Below are 17321 nucleotides of genomic sequence, written 5' to 3'. Positions count from 1 at the left end.
CCAAATTTCGTCTTGGATTGGAGTAGAGCATGAAAACTAACCTTATCTACGCATCTGCGGGTGGGATTAGGACCTATATCCTCACCTATTAGACAGTAGACACGCCGTGCAAATTTGATTGATGGTTATATTAGTCCATTATGTGTATATGCTAGAGGATGGATAACCGTGAGTGGATGTACACGGGACGCCCAAGTCAGACTCAAATGACCCGTGAATGGATGGATAAGACCGAGAAATTCTTGGAACATGCATTTAAGGCAGCTAAGGGAGCGATAGACACGTTCTGTCCTTGCAGCCATTGTGAGAACAAAAAAAGAAGAACAAGGGAAGTCATGATGAAGGATCTTTGCAAGTATGGATTTATGCCAAACTATACCCGGTGGGTTTGCCATGGTGAACCCTATTGTCCTAGAGAGGAGTCCGTGAGACAACACTTGGAGTCATTTGATGGTGATGGCGGGGTAGCAGGATGGTTAGGTGACTATGAGGATGCGACGTTCGCGGAAAGGCCTACGGAGGACGAGCACGGGGATGAGGAGGAGCCAGAGCCGAGCGCTAAGGCGTTCTTGGCCATGTTAGAGTCGGCACAAAAGCTCCTACATGAGAAGACAACAGTTTCTCAACTTGATGCCATTGGGCGTCTACTAGGGTTGAAGTCCCAGCACAACATGACTCGAGCCTGCTTCGATGATATGATGGCAATTATTGGGGGCCTACTTCCGGAGGGTCATCATCTACCGAGCAGCCTGCACGAGTCAACGAGACTCCTTCGGGCACTAAAGATGCCATATGAGCAGATACATTGTTGTCCGAAGGGGTGTGTCCTATTTAGGGAAGAACACAATGATGCAAAGTACTGTCCAAAGTGTAAATCCTCTAGGTATGTAGAGGTAGACAAAGGTGATGGAAAGAAGCAGCAGAATGAGAATATCCCCATGAAAGTCCTAAGACACCTTCCGATCATACCGAGGCTCCAACGACTATTCATGTCCGAGGAGTTCGCAAAACAGATGACATGGATACCTTGTGTCTTGTGTCTTTATGCAGGACTACTTCAGATGCCAGCCAGGACAGGAGGAAAGGGCGTATTAGGTGGCTTACGCTTCCTGTAAAAGGCGTGTCTCGGACTTGTATTACGAGTCCCGCTTGCAGGCGCACATTGATTACAATGCCACCTACCGTCATAGAAGAATCAACAGACCTCAGTCAAGAAGAGAGATTCTAACAAGGGAGCAGTATCTTCATGTAAATTGAAAACATCTCCTATTGATCCCTTTTCAGATTAACTATGCCTAATTTGATCTTCTGATGGCTTGTAGGTGATTCCAAATTGGTGCGCCACCTATCCCGATTGCTGGGCTGCTATAGTGGACAAATGGTTGGACGCGGACTGGCAGAAGTTGCACCAAGAGAAAAGCGAGCACCGTATGCTGATGCCAGGTGTACCTCACCATCAGGGTAGCGCGAGCCTCAACAAATAGAAGAAGACATATGTAAGTCTCCACCACTTGTCTAATCTAGCCACGCTCAATTCTGCATGATTGCAAACCACATGTTTTCTATATTGTAGGAGGCGGCGCACGGTGGCCAACCAATTAGCCAACTCACGGCGTATGCTCTGGCCCACATGGGCCTGGCAAAGTCCAACATCGAGTACAACCCTGATGCAGGCCCAGAGGTGTACACCAACTCTAGCGTCTACACCCGTCTCAGTTCGTACACGGAGGCATCGAGGTTAGTCCATGGGTCGGACTACGATCCGAGGACTGAGGAGCGCTTTGATCCTGAGCTGGTGATGAGGATTGGGCAAGGTAAGAAGCATGGACGATTCTACATTGGCGACGGCATCCTTGAGACAGGTTGTACTCCTCTCAACCGTCTACGAGCAGCGAGCACGAGCTCTAGTGTGCCCATAAGCCAACGGCCAACAGCGGTGGAGGCACTACAGGTAAGTATTCTAGTTTCATTCATCGTTCTTTCTATTTTATGTTCCTTACCTTTACATTATTGAAACATTGGGTTCAAATGTTGTAGGCCGAGCTGCTAGCACTGCGGGCCTAGCAGGAGGCCCAGTTGGCTGAGCGAGAGGCTGAGCGAGCCGAGCGGGAGGCCGAGCGTCAGAGGATACAAGCTTTGGAGGCCCAGCAAGAGGGTTTGCTCAAGTTCGTGCAACAACTTGGGCAACAATAAGGTTGGGAGATCCCAGCATAGCTGCTTGCACCACCACCACCACCATATCGTCGAGAGTCTACTCCGGTGAGTATTAGTATGGATGTTTTACTTTCTTTGCTCATACTTAGCATAAAACCTAGTGATGGCCTTCTTGCCGGATTTGTTGATGTGTCGGCCTTCATGCTGGATTTGTTGATGTGACGGCCATCGTGCCAGACATGTGGTTGTCGACCTTCGTGTCGACGTTTCTCTTGCAGGTTTTGGAAACCTCCCCGTGCAAGGGAGGTGCTGCCGAAATTTCCAATTTTTCTTTACACTCTCTCCATTTTTATTTGTCACTCACATCCAATGCTCTCTCTTTTGTAGCATGCATCGGGGGCGGCGTCCAACCATGTCGGAGGGTCGCTAGGATCGCACGGCGTGCTATGCACACCTAGACCGTCGCCGGGATCGCAAGCTGGGGCGTCCCAACCCTCGCCGGCATCGCACACTGGACAGTCGCCGTGAGCTGCCTTGGGAGTTGTTTTTATGTATTAAACTTGTGAACTTGGAATAATATGTACTCTTAAACGTGTGGTTTGTAATATATTCTGAATTTCGTATAAATTTGGTCATTTGTGATATATATAAATGTGGTTTGTGATATATTGCTGTTGATTTTTGGACTGTGATATATATATATATGCTCTGTTGATTAAATGGAAAAGCAAAAAAAAAGAATTTTCGAAATGGCTTCCCCGAGTGCACAGAGTTTGGCTCTCGGGGAAGAGGAAGTCTTCCCCTAGTGCTTTGGCAGCGGCTCTCGGGGAAGAGGAAGTCTTCCCCTAGTGCTTTGGCTGCAGCTCTCGGGGAAGAAGGAGTCTTTCCCTAGTGCTTTGGCTGCAGCTCTTGGGGAAGGAGTCTTCCCTGAGTGCCTGGCCTTCGGCTGTCGGGAAAGATAGTGGCTTCCCCGAGTGTTGCACTCGGGGAAGATTTTTTTTTTAAACAAGCAAACGGCGCCGGAGGCCACCAATGGCGTCAACTCTTCCCCTAGTGCTAGGACGGCTCTCGAGAAAGTCTTCCCCGAGTGCACGAGTTTTGGCTCTCGGGGAAGACGTCTTTACCGTGAAGAGATATCCCGGGCACTCTTCCCCGAGTGCAACTAGGCCTTCCCCGAGTGCATTCTACACTCGGGGAAGCCACTGCTTCCCGTAGTGAGGTTAGATAGGTTGTAAATGAATGTATCTAATTTTGTCTAGTCATTTGTAAAATACTAACTCCATACAACGACAAATTAATATTATAGTACATCAGTTCCCCATTGCACCTCTATTTCGTGGAGCCGATGCAAAGGTTCTTGTAGGTGAGGAGGGTATCCTCTCATCTTGTCGGAAAGGGACCTCATACCTAAATGGGCAATAATCAAATTAACTGAGACAAAAAGCAGGAACAACACATGAAAAATGCCACTATTTTTTATAAAAAACATGTACTGACCGCTGTTGAGTGCTCTCAAATACAAGCATTTTTTGGATTGTCAGGCATCTTATGAACTAGCTCTAACCAGATTCTAAAGTCAATGATTCAAAATGTAACTAGAATACTGCATTCATAAACTCTACAGCTTAAATTTACAAGATCACTCCACAAAACAATGTAGTTGCAACTGCTAAAATTTTATAAATGTATCAAAGTAAATAAATAAAAGATAATGAGAATATGAAAGAAAGAACCTTTTAGTTGACGGAACAGGACCTTTTCCGGCATGGGCACCCTTTGCAAATTCAGAATAAATAGAACTGTTTTATTAAACTATAATCACGACATAACACTACAAGAAATCTGTTAATCTATGACAAAAAAAACTGTCACGGATCACCAAAAAACCATCACAATGCAGCATCTGTGATGGTTTCAGAGATCGTCATGGATTGAGCGTCATGGATTGAGCTCCGTGACGGTTTACCGAAAACCATCATAGATTAATAGAATCAGTGACGATCTTAAACCGTCACGGTAGAGCCCAAAGCCCAGTTAGCCCAGCCCAAATCCATTTTCTGTGACGAATAATAATCGTCATAGTTAAATTGCCACATTATCATAGCTGCTTATTTGGATAATGATATCACTATCCCGGCCCATTTATTAACAGCCCAACATCAAAGATGGGCCATTTTGGCCTATTTTGAGCCCATTTGGAATATATTTTTAGTCCATTTGTAATCTGTTTTAAGCCCATTTACTTCTCTACTTCATCGTAGTTTTAAATTTATTTTTTCAGCCAGTTATTATACCACATACAACATATATAGCCCATTATATCACATACAACAAAAATACAAACGTATAACCCATATAGACAAGTTAATTTACAGTTACATAAGACCTCAGTCTAGGAACACCATCAGTTTCAATTACATTAAGAAGAATAAAAATCACAAATATTGAGGGCCAAAGATATGGCAATTATCAAATCCTCGCTATCAGTATTTGGCTCCTCTAACTACAGTTTCCAGCTGCTCAATCAGTTTCCAACTGCTTAAATTCAAAGTAGATGTAGGCACAGCAGCACTGTCACATGATGCATAAAAGAACCTGCCATAGAAACAGACAGAAGTTTAACTTTGTTTCAAGAGATAAGCACCAAATTAACTTCAGTTGGAGGCCTTGCTACTACTACCAACCTGCATTTACGGTTTGTCAACAAAGATAAATAAATTTTTAAGCGGGTCATTTTGTATACTTAAATTAATCCATAACTGTTATGTTAATCCAAAGTTGCATTATTTATTTTCTTTCATGCATTTGACTCATGAAAAATATTATTGTTACAAGCAATTCAATACATAGATTGTTGAAGCAGTAAGCAACAGCTAGTTACCATAATGTTATATGCAGTCCTAACAAAATGATGTCTTCAATCCCAATAGAATTTCATACAGAAGACGTGACCACAAAAATATATACCTTATGAATGGTTTTAGTGCCAAGAGGGGCAAGCTGAAGCTTCTTATCCCACAAATTAAAATGGGATCAGACTTCTGCAATGCAAAAAAATTTCCAAAATGTAAATTAATTATGTGTCTGAACAAGAAAAATGTCATTTGTATATTAAAGAAGAAAAACTATGTGTCTGAACAAAGTAAGGCATGCATAGAAATACTTTAGCATTTTGCTTTGCACTGAAGTTTCTTAATATTTCGTCATATGTTCCAACTGCTGCTGCTTTCACATATCCTTGTTGGTGGATCTACCTGTCTAAACAAAGAAAAAAGAAAATCTTACAGTGCGAAGCGGGCAAATAAATCAGCCGTCAAGCACCCTGCGGTTGCAAGGCCTCGCACCAAGCGGGCAAATAAAACTCCTGCGGTTGCAAGGTCTCGCACCAAGCGGGCAAATAAAACTAGTGTCTGAACAAAGTAAGGCATGCATAAAAATCTAACCCCTCGCGAGCTCCCTGCGGTTGCAAGGCCTCGCACCTAGCTCACAGATCTACCGACAACGATACGTCTCTTGTCTCGTGCCTCCACCTGCTCAGAATCACGAGAGAGAGAGAGAGGGAGTAAATTTAGGGAAAGACGAGAGTGAGAGAGTGAATTTAGATAAATAGAAATAGAGCAGGAGAGAGATCCGACCAGACTCAATGGCAGCGTGATGTCCAGGACAAGAAGATACGATGGCCATCAGTTGCCCTCATCGGATCCTCCTCGGCCGAGCTCAGATTTGATTCCGACAAAAGGATGTCGATGCCTATGGCTAGGCCCGTCCATGCCGCCACCAGAAGCAGTTGAGGCCCATGGCCAGAAAGCAAGGTCCGCTGGATCTAGAATGAGAGGAGAGAGGAAGCGGTGGAGGAGCTGACCTCTCTCTCAGGCATAGAGAAAGCCACGAGAGTTAGACTGTCTCCAACAGTAGCTATTACGGCACCCAAACCTATTTTGCATCGTTCGCGTGAAAAAATCAGGGTCCAACAGCATAGGCAAAGCACGCAGCCATTTTTCCTCCGTGTGTTGTCACAACCCAAATATAGGTTCTCTCTGCCGTCTCTCTCCTCCACAAAAATAATCTACTGCGCAACTGTTTCACAGGCGAGGGGAGGGAAAAGAAGAGGATGTCCGTACTCGGCTCTCTTCTACTGCCTTCGCTGCTGGAGAGGGAAAGATTTGGGTGGCCAGCCTTTTCCCTGTGCAGAACCAAAACAAAAGAATCGGTCTCAAGTTTGGCTACCGGCGGTTGGAGTCAGTCTTACAATGTGGACAGGGCTGCGCATGGGGGTGACTGGGAAAGGAGAATAGAGCTAGGGTTGAGAGGGAAACAAAGGTATATATATGATGTGTGGTGGATCTCGTTCGTCCATTTAATCGGACGGTTCAAGATGTACCAGGTCCAATCTGGGCGCTTTTTCTAGTTTGGGCAGAGCTATGTGTTGAAGTATTCCCATTTTTTTGTTCCAATATTTATATTCATTCTTTGTTTTATTTCTAGTTAACTATGAAAATACAAATTTAAATGCTCTCAAATAAAAAAGTTGTCAACTACAAATTTCTAAATCTTTTCTAGATCTATAAATTTTATTTTGGTCATTTTTTCATGTGACTTTGTTTGAACAATTCAAAATTTGAATTTAAAAAAATGACTACTTCAAACAAAATTTTAAAAGAGTAAATGATTTCATGTGAAAAAGTTATCAACAAAAAAGTTATAGAAGTCATCAAGACCTACAACTATTATTTTGTTCATTTTTCCATCCGACAGAGTGATACTAACATTGTTCATAAATTTTACATATCTCTCGTATAGTTTCATAAACTATGAGATAGATATATAAATTTTGTGAACAATGTTACTATCACTTTATTGGATGAACAAATGATCAAAATAAAAATTGTACATCTTGATCAGTTCTACAACTTTTACGTTCATGACTTTTTTAGCTGAAATCGTTTACTGCTCCAAAATATTGTTTGAAGTTACTATTTTTTAAACTTCAAATTCTCATTTGATAAAACAAAGTCACATGAGAGTTTATCAAAAATAATAGCTATAAGACCATAATAATTTGACAGAGCATGATTTTAGAAAAAAGAATCATCTCATTTGAAGTTAGAATGATGAAGAAAAACTTGATACAAGTTTTAACTATAGATTAAAAAGTGAAAAACTTATGTTCATGTTCTTGATTTTCTAGTCTTTATGTAATTTATTTTTTACTAAAAAACTCATATGAAAAGTTCATGCCGAATGACATGTAAGGGTCCGAGCATCCGGTCTATTGGTGTTTTTACTTTTTTTAAAAAAAAAGAGTTTATGTTTGTGATGTTATCATGACTTTGTTTCTACGTTACTGAACTCTGTCGTTTTTGCACGTGAGGAACATGTACGTGTATGTACTAAAGAATAAAAAGAACCAGTTTAATCCTGAAGTTCCAGCAGTTGTAGTGGTAAGTTACATTTTTCTACTTTGCTAGGTCTTTGGGTTCGAACCCAGTATGAGTTTTGCCATTTTTACATATTTCATATTAATTTAGGGAAGCCGATAATAAATAGTGTTAAATAACCAATGAGCATCCAACAGTAGGGGTGGTGTAGTGGTAAGGCATGTGTTTATTTTTCAGAAGGTTGGAGGTTCAATCAGGTTTATTTCATATGCTTTCGTTTTTTAATTTAATTTAAATTTTATTTAGATATTTAGAAAAACCAAGAATAAATTGTTGAAATAGCCAAACGTAGACACAAGTGGCGCTCTTCTCATTTGCAGATTTGCTTCATCCTAGATTAAATTCCAACAAAACAACATTTTTCTATTTTCTATATAGACACACTAGCAATCAAAACAGTAAATAGTTAGTTCTCAAATTTATGAAAAAGAATGCACACGTACCAATGAAGTGAAAGGATGGACACGTGATCTTGCTGTCAAACGCCCTGGCGACGGTCACCGGCGCCCTGATGTTTGCCCCGGCTATAACTATCACGCCCAACCCTGGTAAAGGAAGACAGTATGTGCACATGAAAATAAGTTGTGACAGGCAAGAACCACCACGCAGTCGCTTGTGCCTGCTGCTGGAGCCTAGCAAGCGCTGCATAAAGGCCGACGCCTTGGGAGAAGCCCAACAACCCATTGAACGACCCTTCTCTAGCCATATACATACAAGAAAGTATCGAAATTATTACAAATCATCGTTTAGGTTTGATTCTTATTGGAATCACATTTTTTATTTTTCTTTGCACTAAATATTGATAGTGGGCCTATTCTTTTGGTCTAATTAGAGTATGACGAATTTAAAAATCATATATTGTGACGATTCGGTTAAAACCGTCACGAGATAGCGGGCTAAGAATATCCATTGGTGTACATCTATGACAGAAAAGAATTATCGTCATAGATTGCATCTGTCAGTGACGGTTTATAAATCTGTCACTAGGAATCCGTCACGGATTAGCATGTTTCTTGTAGTGTAAGTAAAAGCATACATGTATGAACCGATCAAAACAATGCAAAGCTGAAACAATGTCTATGGTTGTAACAAACCAATGTCATGATCACATAATGAATTGATAAAGTTGAAAAGGATCTTCAAACATTATTTGTGCAGAAATCTTACGAAAACTAAAAAGAAAGATGATCATTGTTTAACGGACAGGATCCATATCAGGGAATCTAATAGTGAAACAATTTGACACTACCTTAATGGAGATCAAAGCGAGATACGTGAATAATTAGTTAAAGGAAACCTGAGGGGCCGGGCAGCTCCATCCCAAATAATGCAAGCTCGGCAATGAATGTGTGTGCTCGGCAATCAACCCACGCTTCACAATGCTTCTGCGAACACACAGCGCTAGGAGCAGGCACACCAATGGAGACCACGGTGACAGGCGTCGTGATGCGTCTGCGGCTGCAAAGCGCTGCGTGGGGCAGCACGGTGCGGGACACTGGAATCAGGAGACCGAGCGGACGACTCTTGTGGTGGTACTGTGGAAAAATTCGGGATGTTACAGATGGGCGACGCGATGCGTCTGCTGCCAAATACCGAGAAAGACGCACGACGGACAGCGGGCACCCTACGCGGTGCCGCGGTGGTGAAGGACGCAGGAAGACAAACGGCCACCGGACAGGCAGAGGGCGCCCTGGGCGGTTCCACGACAGTGAAGGACACAGGAAGGAGCGCAGAGGGCGGTCTAGGCGGCGCTGCGGCGGCCGCCAGACGGGTAGAGGGCGCCTTGGACGCCGGACGGGCAGAGAGCGGCGGCGAGGTTCGGAAGCTGAGCACAGAGGGCCGCCTGGGTGGTGCCACGGCGGCCGCTGGACGGGTAGTGGGTGCCTAGGACGCCGGATGGGCAGAGGGCGGCAGCGAGGTTCGAAAGTCGTGGAAGTGGAACCACCTGGGAGGCTGCGGAGGGCGAGCTCGGATCATGCGGCGGGGAAACGGCGAGCTAGCTTGGTGGATGCGATTTGGAGGAGGTGCGAGCGAGAGAACGGCGCTCGGGTACGATGTGGCATCAGGGAAAATCTGTGCAGAGCGCCTGTGCTTTCTGTTCACGTGGTTGATTTGGGCTCGACACCAAATACTCAATCCATCTCAAATCAAATTATAAGATGTTTTACTTTTTTAACACCAACTTTGACCACTTGTTTTATTCAAAATTTTGTGTAAAATATCACTTCTTTTTGTCGTGGCTTGCTTTATTAATCAAACTTCTTCAAGAATGATTTAAATTTGACTATTTTTGTACAAATTTTTTGAATAAGACAAGTGGTCAAATTATCGATGAAATAAGTCAAACATTTTATAATTTAAGATAGAGGAGTAATATTTAGTACCTAGGGCAGAAAGTTGTCCACAGGGTCCGTTAGAAATTTGTTATTTTTATATCTCACAAACAAATTCGAGATATTTTACAACGTTATGTATTATCATATAATCTACATGTGTGATTTTTTAAATAAATTTAAATAACTTTTTTACTGTAGTTTGTATGGGTTTTCACGAAGGGTATGGTTTCTTAAAAAAAAAAAACTGTTCGGTGGTGGTCGGCATGAGCGTTGGATTGTCCCATACGTTTGATTTCCATCGCGATGACCTAAGAATGTCTCCTAGGCATTTCATTTCTGCTCTCAGATAGTGTACAAACCAGACTGTCGGTATGCGTTTCATCGGTGCGTGCCTTTTTGAGTAGACTGTTTGGGCTAGTAGACTGAAAAATCTATAACAAGAAAAAAAAATGGAAAACAAGAAGACCAAAAGAAGCCTACGCAATTGCAGGCCGGCCCATTCACACAAACACGGATCGTCTCGTCTTCCCCGTCCTCAACAAAACCCTAACCCCGCCTTAGAAAACCCCATTCCGCACCACCGCTTCGCATCACATTCCTTCCATCCACTGCGACGCACGCCTCTTCGTCTTCCCGGCGGCAACCACCGCCGCCGCCTTCTCCGGAATCCGGATGCCTCCTGGCCACCAGCGGCTTCGGACGAAGCCGGGCTCCATGCCGATCCCACGTCCGCCGTCCGTCTTAGGTTTGCTCCGAACCCACGAGCGCTGCATCGTACCCCTACTCTTTTTCTTTTTCTCGGTTCACCTCGAGAAAATTTGAGGCATTTATGATCTATGGTATGGTGTAGCGTTCTCTTGGGTCAAGATGAAATTTGCACATTTTTTTGGAGGGCCGAAATTTTGCAGAACTGGGTAGAGGCACGTTGAATTGTGCGATATATTTCTTGATTTATTATGAGCTTCTTGGCCCCGACTGCTCTTATAAGGCTGTATTTAGGTGCTCATGAATAAAAGAACCCCTTTTTGTTCTGCATCGAATTAAAGATTGTGTTTGCGCCGGGAAAAAAAGAGGAATTGCGTGTTTTATGAATCGCAGGGAGTGATAAGCATGACATGTGGTTTTGTGGTTGGTTTGTGGCATCCTTAGGATTGTAAAGCATTCTGGAATGATCGAATTTCTGCTGCTTAGTAGGCAGGCCCGTCTTAGAGGGGGGTGCAGGCAGTGCGCCGGCCGAGGGCCCATGACACTTGGGGGCCCATGAGTATAGGTCTTTATAGTATGTGTATTTGACACATATGCAGTCTGCGGCAATGAGTTGTCTCTTCGACTTTGTGTGATGGCGTCTTGCTGTGGCCGTTCCAACGTTCCTAATTTCCTCCGTCTCTATCTCTGATCATATTTGGCCAGCTAGCGGCAACAGGCAGGCGGCGCTATGGTCCCTCTACGGATAAGTGATCTGTGCCTCTACGGATGCCAGATGGTGATCGGTGAAGATTGAAGCGTGAAGGCTGTACTAGACGATAAGTGATTGTTTGATATACAAATTTATTTTGCTTTTCCACCTTGCAATTGGAATCCAATCCATACAAGCAATTAGGTATCAAGTGATTGAAGCGAATAGTTGAGGTAACCATAATAGTTATTTTAAAAAGCGCTAAACTAAATATATGTTGCAAGTTAAAAGGAACTAAATATACATTGCAAGTTAACTATTATTAATAGTGCTATATACCTCAATCGTTATAATAACACATTAGATTGTTAGGCTCTTACTATATTGCTTGCACAAGGGCCCTAAAAATCATTAAGACGGCCCTGTTAGTAGGAACAGAGACTTGTCAGTGTTTTATGGCCTCCTGGCGGTGGCTAGGATGGAATGTGTAGTTTTTTTTATGGGTAGATGGTACCATCAAGGTTTTACACTTCCTGGATCAACCGAATTTCTGCTTTTCATTTTAAAATTTGTATAATTGTGTACTTCCATTAAAAAGAATACCTTTTTTGTTTCCATCATAATACAAGATCGTATCCTGGCAAAGGCACCAATATGTGTGTTGTGAACTGCCTGTACTGGCAATTCTGTACAATTGGGTAGAATTAGTCGCACAGTTAAGATTGAAAGATATTATAGAACAATCCAAATTCTACTTTAGGTTCTGTGCTTTCTGTTTCAAAATTTCCATGTGGTGCTGCAGACATTGACATTTCTGTTTGTGTAGGTAAGAGAAGCAATGATGGCCATGATAAGGAGAAAGGCTACCAGTATGATGTGTCTGATATTTGGGAAGGCTTCTCGATACTGAAACGTGGTGGTGACAGCACTAACTCTGGTAATAGATGCACTTCTCTTTTGGACTCTTCTCATTCAGATGCTGAGAGCAATGCTGGTCCTGATCTTAATGCTGGTAGAAGAGCCTTGACCATGTGTATAATTACTACTGGTCAATCCCTTTCACTTGTTGATGGAATTGGTTTTCAGCGTTTTGTTCGTGCTCTTAATCCGTTTGTCTCTGTAAGCCGCTCAACTTTAGACCAAGATCTGATGGCTCTTTATGGAAGGGAAAAGGATACTCTGCATTCCATCATATCTGAAACACCTGGCGGGTTCAGTTTTGCTATTGATAAGTGGAGGTCTAAAGAGACTGGTGATAACTATAATGATGACATTTATCTTTGTGTCACTGCTTGCTTTGTTGATGCTGGCTGGAAGTTGCAGAGAAGAATAGTGGGTTTTAAATTCATGGAATTTCCTGATGATGTCACATCTGTTGCTGAGACTGTAGCATTGTGTCTTAGTGAATTGAAATTTGACAAGAAGGGCATAGGCATAACTTTGGATAATGATACTCTGAACAATATTGAATATGAAGCTTCAATGCCTGATTCACTCAAGACTGTTCTTCATGATAAGTGCAAGTTATTGTGGGATGGTGAATTCTGTCAGGTACATTGTCTCACAGATATCTTGAATTCTGTTGTGCAAGCTAGTCTAGGGCTGATTTCTGATATTATTAGCAAGATTCGTCATGGAATTCATCATATCACTTATTCAGCTAGTACCTTGGATGCTTTTTATCGTTTTGCCAAAGACATTTGTCATTTGGATGTTATGAAGCTACGTGCTGATCTGGTTGTTACTTGGGACTCAGCTTACAAGATGCTGGGCTGTGCCATACATTACCGGGATGCTTTCACTCACTTTGCATCAACAGATGAAACCTTTTTGTCCGAATACCATCTTTCAGATGATGAGTGGAACAAGGTAGCAATTGTAGAGAAGTTTTTGAAGCCAATTTATGATATAACTTGCATATTTATACGCACAGAATTCAAAACTTCCAATTTGTACTTTCTTGGAGTTTATAAAGTTTACAGATTGCTAGAAGTGACAAAGGAGCGTGATAACTTCATGTCTGCTATGGTGAAAGATATCAAAGTGAAGTTTGACAAATATTGGGTGGAGTGTAGCCCAATTTTAGCTTGTGCAGCTGTTCTTGATCCTCGTTACAAGCTCAACTTAGTCCGCTACTGTTTCAGAAAGGTCTATGGGGAAGCTGATTCTGCCCAACATGTTGATAGAGTTGTTGCATTGCTCCACCGATTGCTAGCTGAGTATGAAAAATCTTCTTGTTTATCTTTGGTTGGGACTAATGTTGTTGAATACCATGCCAAGGACGATCTGTTTGATGATTACCCTCCACAAGAGCAAATATCAGAGCTGGATTGGTATTTGCGGTTGCCAACGATGGATCTAAACACCGATCTTGATATCCTGGAGTTTTGGAGCGTTATGTCCAAGTGTTACCCTGATCTTGCAAGCTTGGCTCGTGATATCCTTGCTGTTCCTATCTCCACAGTTGCTTCCAAATCTGCATTTAACACTCAGGAAAAAATCTTGAATCCTCATCGAGGTAGTACGCTCAGTCCAGATTTACTTGAGATGCTTATTTGTCTCCATGACTGGACATGTCCAAAAGACAAAAATGGTATTGTTACATTATCCTTCTTTCTTTGTAACACTAAAACGCACCTATTTACTTATTTTGGTAGAGATGAATACGACATTTTTGCTTCTGTTAAAATTTGTAGGAATTTCTCTATCTGCTGTCGAAGAGTATTATAGTGATGGCGACGAAGAGGATGATGGACTGGGATATGATGATAATGATGAAGAAAAGGTAATGGAAGAATCTGATGACTATGACGAGGAGAGCAAAGAAGATGATGAGGACAGTGACAACTATGGTTCCACTGAGGACAGTGATAATTAGACTGTCGTGCAACAAGCTCAGACCTCTTGTTTTGCTTACTGCGTTCATCGATCTTATTTTGCTTACGGCGTTCATCGTTCTAATTTTGCTTACTGCATTCATTGTTCTATTTCTGGTATGACTTGCAAACTGTGGGTTGTTCGGTGCTCAGTATTGCACATTGTGTACTCTAGTGTTGGGGATCTGGAGCTATTCGGTGGCTTGTTGTCGGTTTGGTGTGTGACTCCTTAAGTTATCTTTATTGTTATATATCTTGTATGGACTTAATTTCGCACCTGAAACAATATTATGGGCATGATGCGCCACCATTTTAACTTGTCTTGGAAGCATGAACGTTGTTGTTTTGTGTGGTTGCTGACACTTAGTTTTGACGATGAATATGCCTAGATGATAGCAACACTTGGTTTGCTTTGGTGGTAGTGGCCAACAGGTGATGCATAAGATCCTGCCTTCAAGGGGGACAACTGGAAGCTGTATACCCAGGAGAAATCTCAAATAGGGTGTCGTGACTCGTGAGCCATGGCCTACACTACTATGGGAGGCCAACGGACTATGGCTGACCAGAGGGCAGCATTGGCCAGAGCTTCGGGTGTGGTTGAATGCAAAATGCATTCTTTGCAGGCGCATGGATTGATATGTGCGTTTGATTTCCACCGTGATGACCTATCATTGCCTTCCGGGAAAGACCCGTCAGGGAGGCCGGAAGCAGGAGGCGCACCTAAGATCACCCACAAAGACCCGTCAGGTTAGGACATGAATATTAGGGGGGGAAAAGAGTGGGCAAAAATATAAAGATTGTATTGATCGATTGAATATCTGAATCGGCACTCTTTATTATATTTATATATATATATAGGAGAAGTCTATTGTAGAGTAGTAGCGCACCACAAGAAACTGACATGAAATAAACATGGAAATTGAGTCAATATCAGATCTATTTCGGAGCGATAACGATATGCCTCGAACGTTCTGTGCTCATCGCCCACACGCTCGGATCCATTTTATTATTTTCTGTAGCATGGAGAGAAATAGCCCATCTTCGACAAGCTCGATGTAGAACCTAGGGTGGAGGTTACCACAGTTGCGCTGGCGAGCTCCACGTGTGTCGCTGTTGCTCACCTCCACGTCAAACGAATCCTATCCCTATGAGCACCTCCAAACTCGATATGAAACCCAGGGGCGGAGATTACGACGGCTGCACCGGTGAGCTCCACATGTGTGTCGCTACTGCCGACCTCCATGTCAGATGAACCCTACCCCTATGAGCGACTCCAACCTCCACGTTAGATGAACCCAACCCCTATGAACGACTCCAAAACACTATGCCGACACATCTCGACATTGACAAAGTCACCACGTGCGCCTAGCTGATGACGAGAACAACGCCTACTATTGAAGCACAATGCCATCAAATCTTAGAATAAATCAAAAAATGTGAGCATCTATACCAGGTCGAGAGTTTGAACCTCTATGGATAAGTTTCACCATAAGGAACCTAACCAACTACGCTAGATTCAATTTTGCATATAAACATGTTTTTAGAGGTGTGTTGTATATGTTGCATATGGGGATGGGGTACGAAGGAAAGGGCGCAGCAGGGGATCAAGTTGTTGTGAGAGAAGGGGAGTGATGCGAGAGATGAGGGTGCGGTAGAGATGGGAGGCCACGGGGAATGCAGCACGTAGGCACAGTGAAAGGTCCAAATGGCTAGAGGGGGGGTGAATAGCCTATTTAAATTTTCTACAAACTTCAACTAGACAAGTTGATTAGTAAAACAAAAGGCGAAGCTATTCTAGCACTAGCACAACTAAGCTATGCAAGCCACCTACACAAGTCTAGCAAGAAAGCTACACACTAGTTACAACAAGAAAGCACAACAAGAAGCTTGCTACACTTCAAAACAAGAAGACTAAACTAAACAAGCTAAACAACTAGCAAGGTATACAAGTAAGGAGTGAAGAGTGATTGTTATACCAACGTTGTAGAGTAGAGATATATCCAACCAATCACTCACAATCACAAGAGAATCCTCGGCAAGAGATGACACAAGATTTTTTACCGAGGTTCACTTGCTTCCCGGCAAGCTAGTCCTCGTTGTGGCGATACACCCACTTGATGGATCACGAGCTAATTGGCAATCCAAAGCCAAACCCTCAGCGGGTGCCGCACATCCACTCACAAGATGGGGATCCTCCAAGCCACGAGCAATCCACTAGAGTAGCCAATTGCGATCTCCCGCGGGGAAGGCTCAAGAACCCCTCACAAATCATTTGGTGAGGCTCGAAACAATCTCCAATCACGAGCTCAACACCACCGCTGCTCCAAGCCGTCTAGGGCGTCGGGAAACACCCAAGAGTAACAAGAAATCCGCAGCAAACTCAAGAATCAAGTGCCACTAAATGCAACTCTCAAAGCAATGCACTTGAATCTCACTCAATCTCACTAGGATGAGCAATCAAGCAAGGAGATGAGTGGAGGGAGTGTTCTCTAGCTCAATGTATGTCTCAAGTAATCAAATGTGCAAGAGCCAGCCTCCCAAAGCCGGCCACCAACTATTTATAAGCCCCTCAAAGAAACTAGCCGTTGGCCACTTTCACTGGGCTGAAAACGGGGGCACCGGACGCTACTAAGTGGTCACCGGACGCTCGACCCCCAGCGTCCGGTGCTTAGGAGAAGGCCACGTGTCCTTCAGGAATCTCGCGTGTCAGATTCTAACGGTCACCTGCGCACCACCGGACGCTCTGCAGGTCCACACCAGACACGTCCGGTGCACACCGGACTCATACGCAGAGAGGGTCGCAAAACGCAGGGTCACCGGATGCTAAGCACCGGTAGCGTCCGGTGCTCACCGGACCCATGCGCAGAGAGGGTCGCAAAACGCCTTCACACTGGACGCTCTCAGAGTGCGTCCGGTGCTCAACCCTAGCAGGGTCAAGCACACCGGACTCTGAGGCTAGCGTCCGGTGCCTCCGCACTCAGCGTCCGGTGAGTGTTTCTTAGTGAGAAAACACTCCCGCGACTTCTCCAAAATTCCTACCGGCGCAATAGAAAATATACACTTATTTTTCTCAAAAGCACCGAATCCCGCCACCAACATGTGCTAACACCAACAAGTGTCC

At 43.5% G+C, this 17321-nt stretch overlaps 1 protein-coding gene and 2 long non-coding RNA genes across 4 annotated transcripts; 2 read left to right on the top strand and 1 right to left on the bottom strand.

The window, feature by feature from the left end:
- LOC110436040 lies at positions 2054-2820 on the top strand. Its single transcript, XR_002453744.1, has 2 exons — positions 2054-2259; positions 2542-2820. It is a non-coding gene; the product is annotated as an uncharacterized LOC110436040 (long non-coding RNA).
- LOC110435458 lies at positions 4446-6267 on the bottom strand. Of its 2 annotated transcripts, none has more exons than XR_002453161.1 (5): positions 5790-6267; positions 5598-5684; positions 5318-5408; positions 5122-5195; positions 4446-4749 (listed from the first exon to the last, which is right to left on the bottom strand). It is a non-coding gene; the product is annotated as an uncharacterized LOC110435458 (long non-coding RNA). The 2 variants fall into 2 exon arrangements; XR_002453160.1 differs by having other exon boundaries at positions 5318-5412; positions 5790-6266.
- Positions 11364-14202, top strand: LOC110435952 (zinc finger BED domain-containing protein RICESLEEPER 2-like). The gene is made up of 3 exons (XM_021462067.1): positions 11364-11418; positions 12151-13917; positions 14021-14202. The coding sequence occupies exons 1-3, from the start codon at positions 11364-11366 to the stop codon at positions 14200-14202; spliced, it is 2004 nt and encodes a 667-aa protein (XP_021317742.1).

Source organism: Sorghum bicolor, chromosome 5 (genome assembly GCF_000003195.3).
Source record: "Sorghum bicolor cultivar BTx623 chromosome 5, Sorghum_bicolor_NCBIv3, whole genome shotgun sequence".
Lineage (NCBI taxonomy): Eukaryota > Viridiplantae > Streptophyta > Magnoliopsida > Poales > Poaceae > Sorghum > Sorghum bicolor.
Note: the sequence above shows the minus strand (reverse complement) of the source record. Positions and strands in the feature narration are given on the sequence as shown.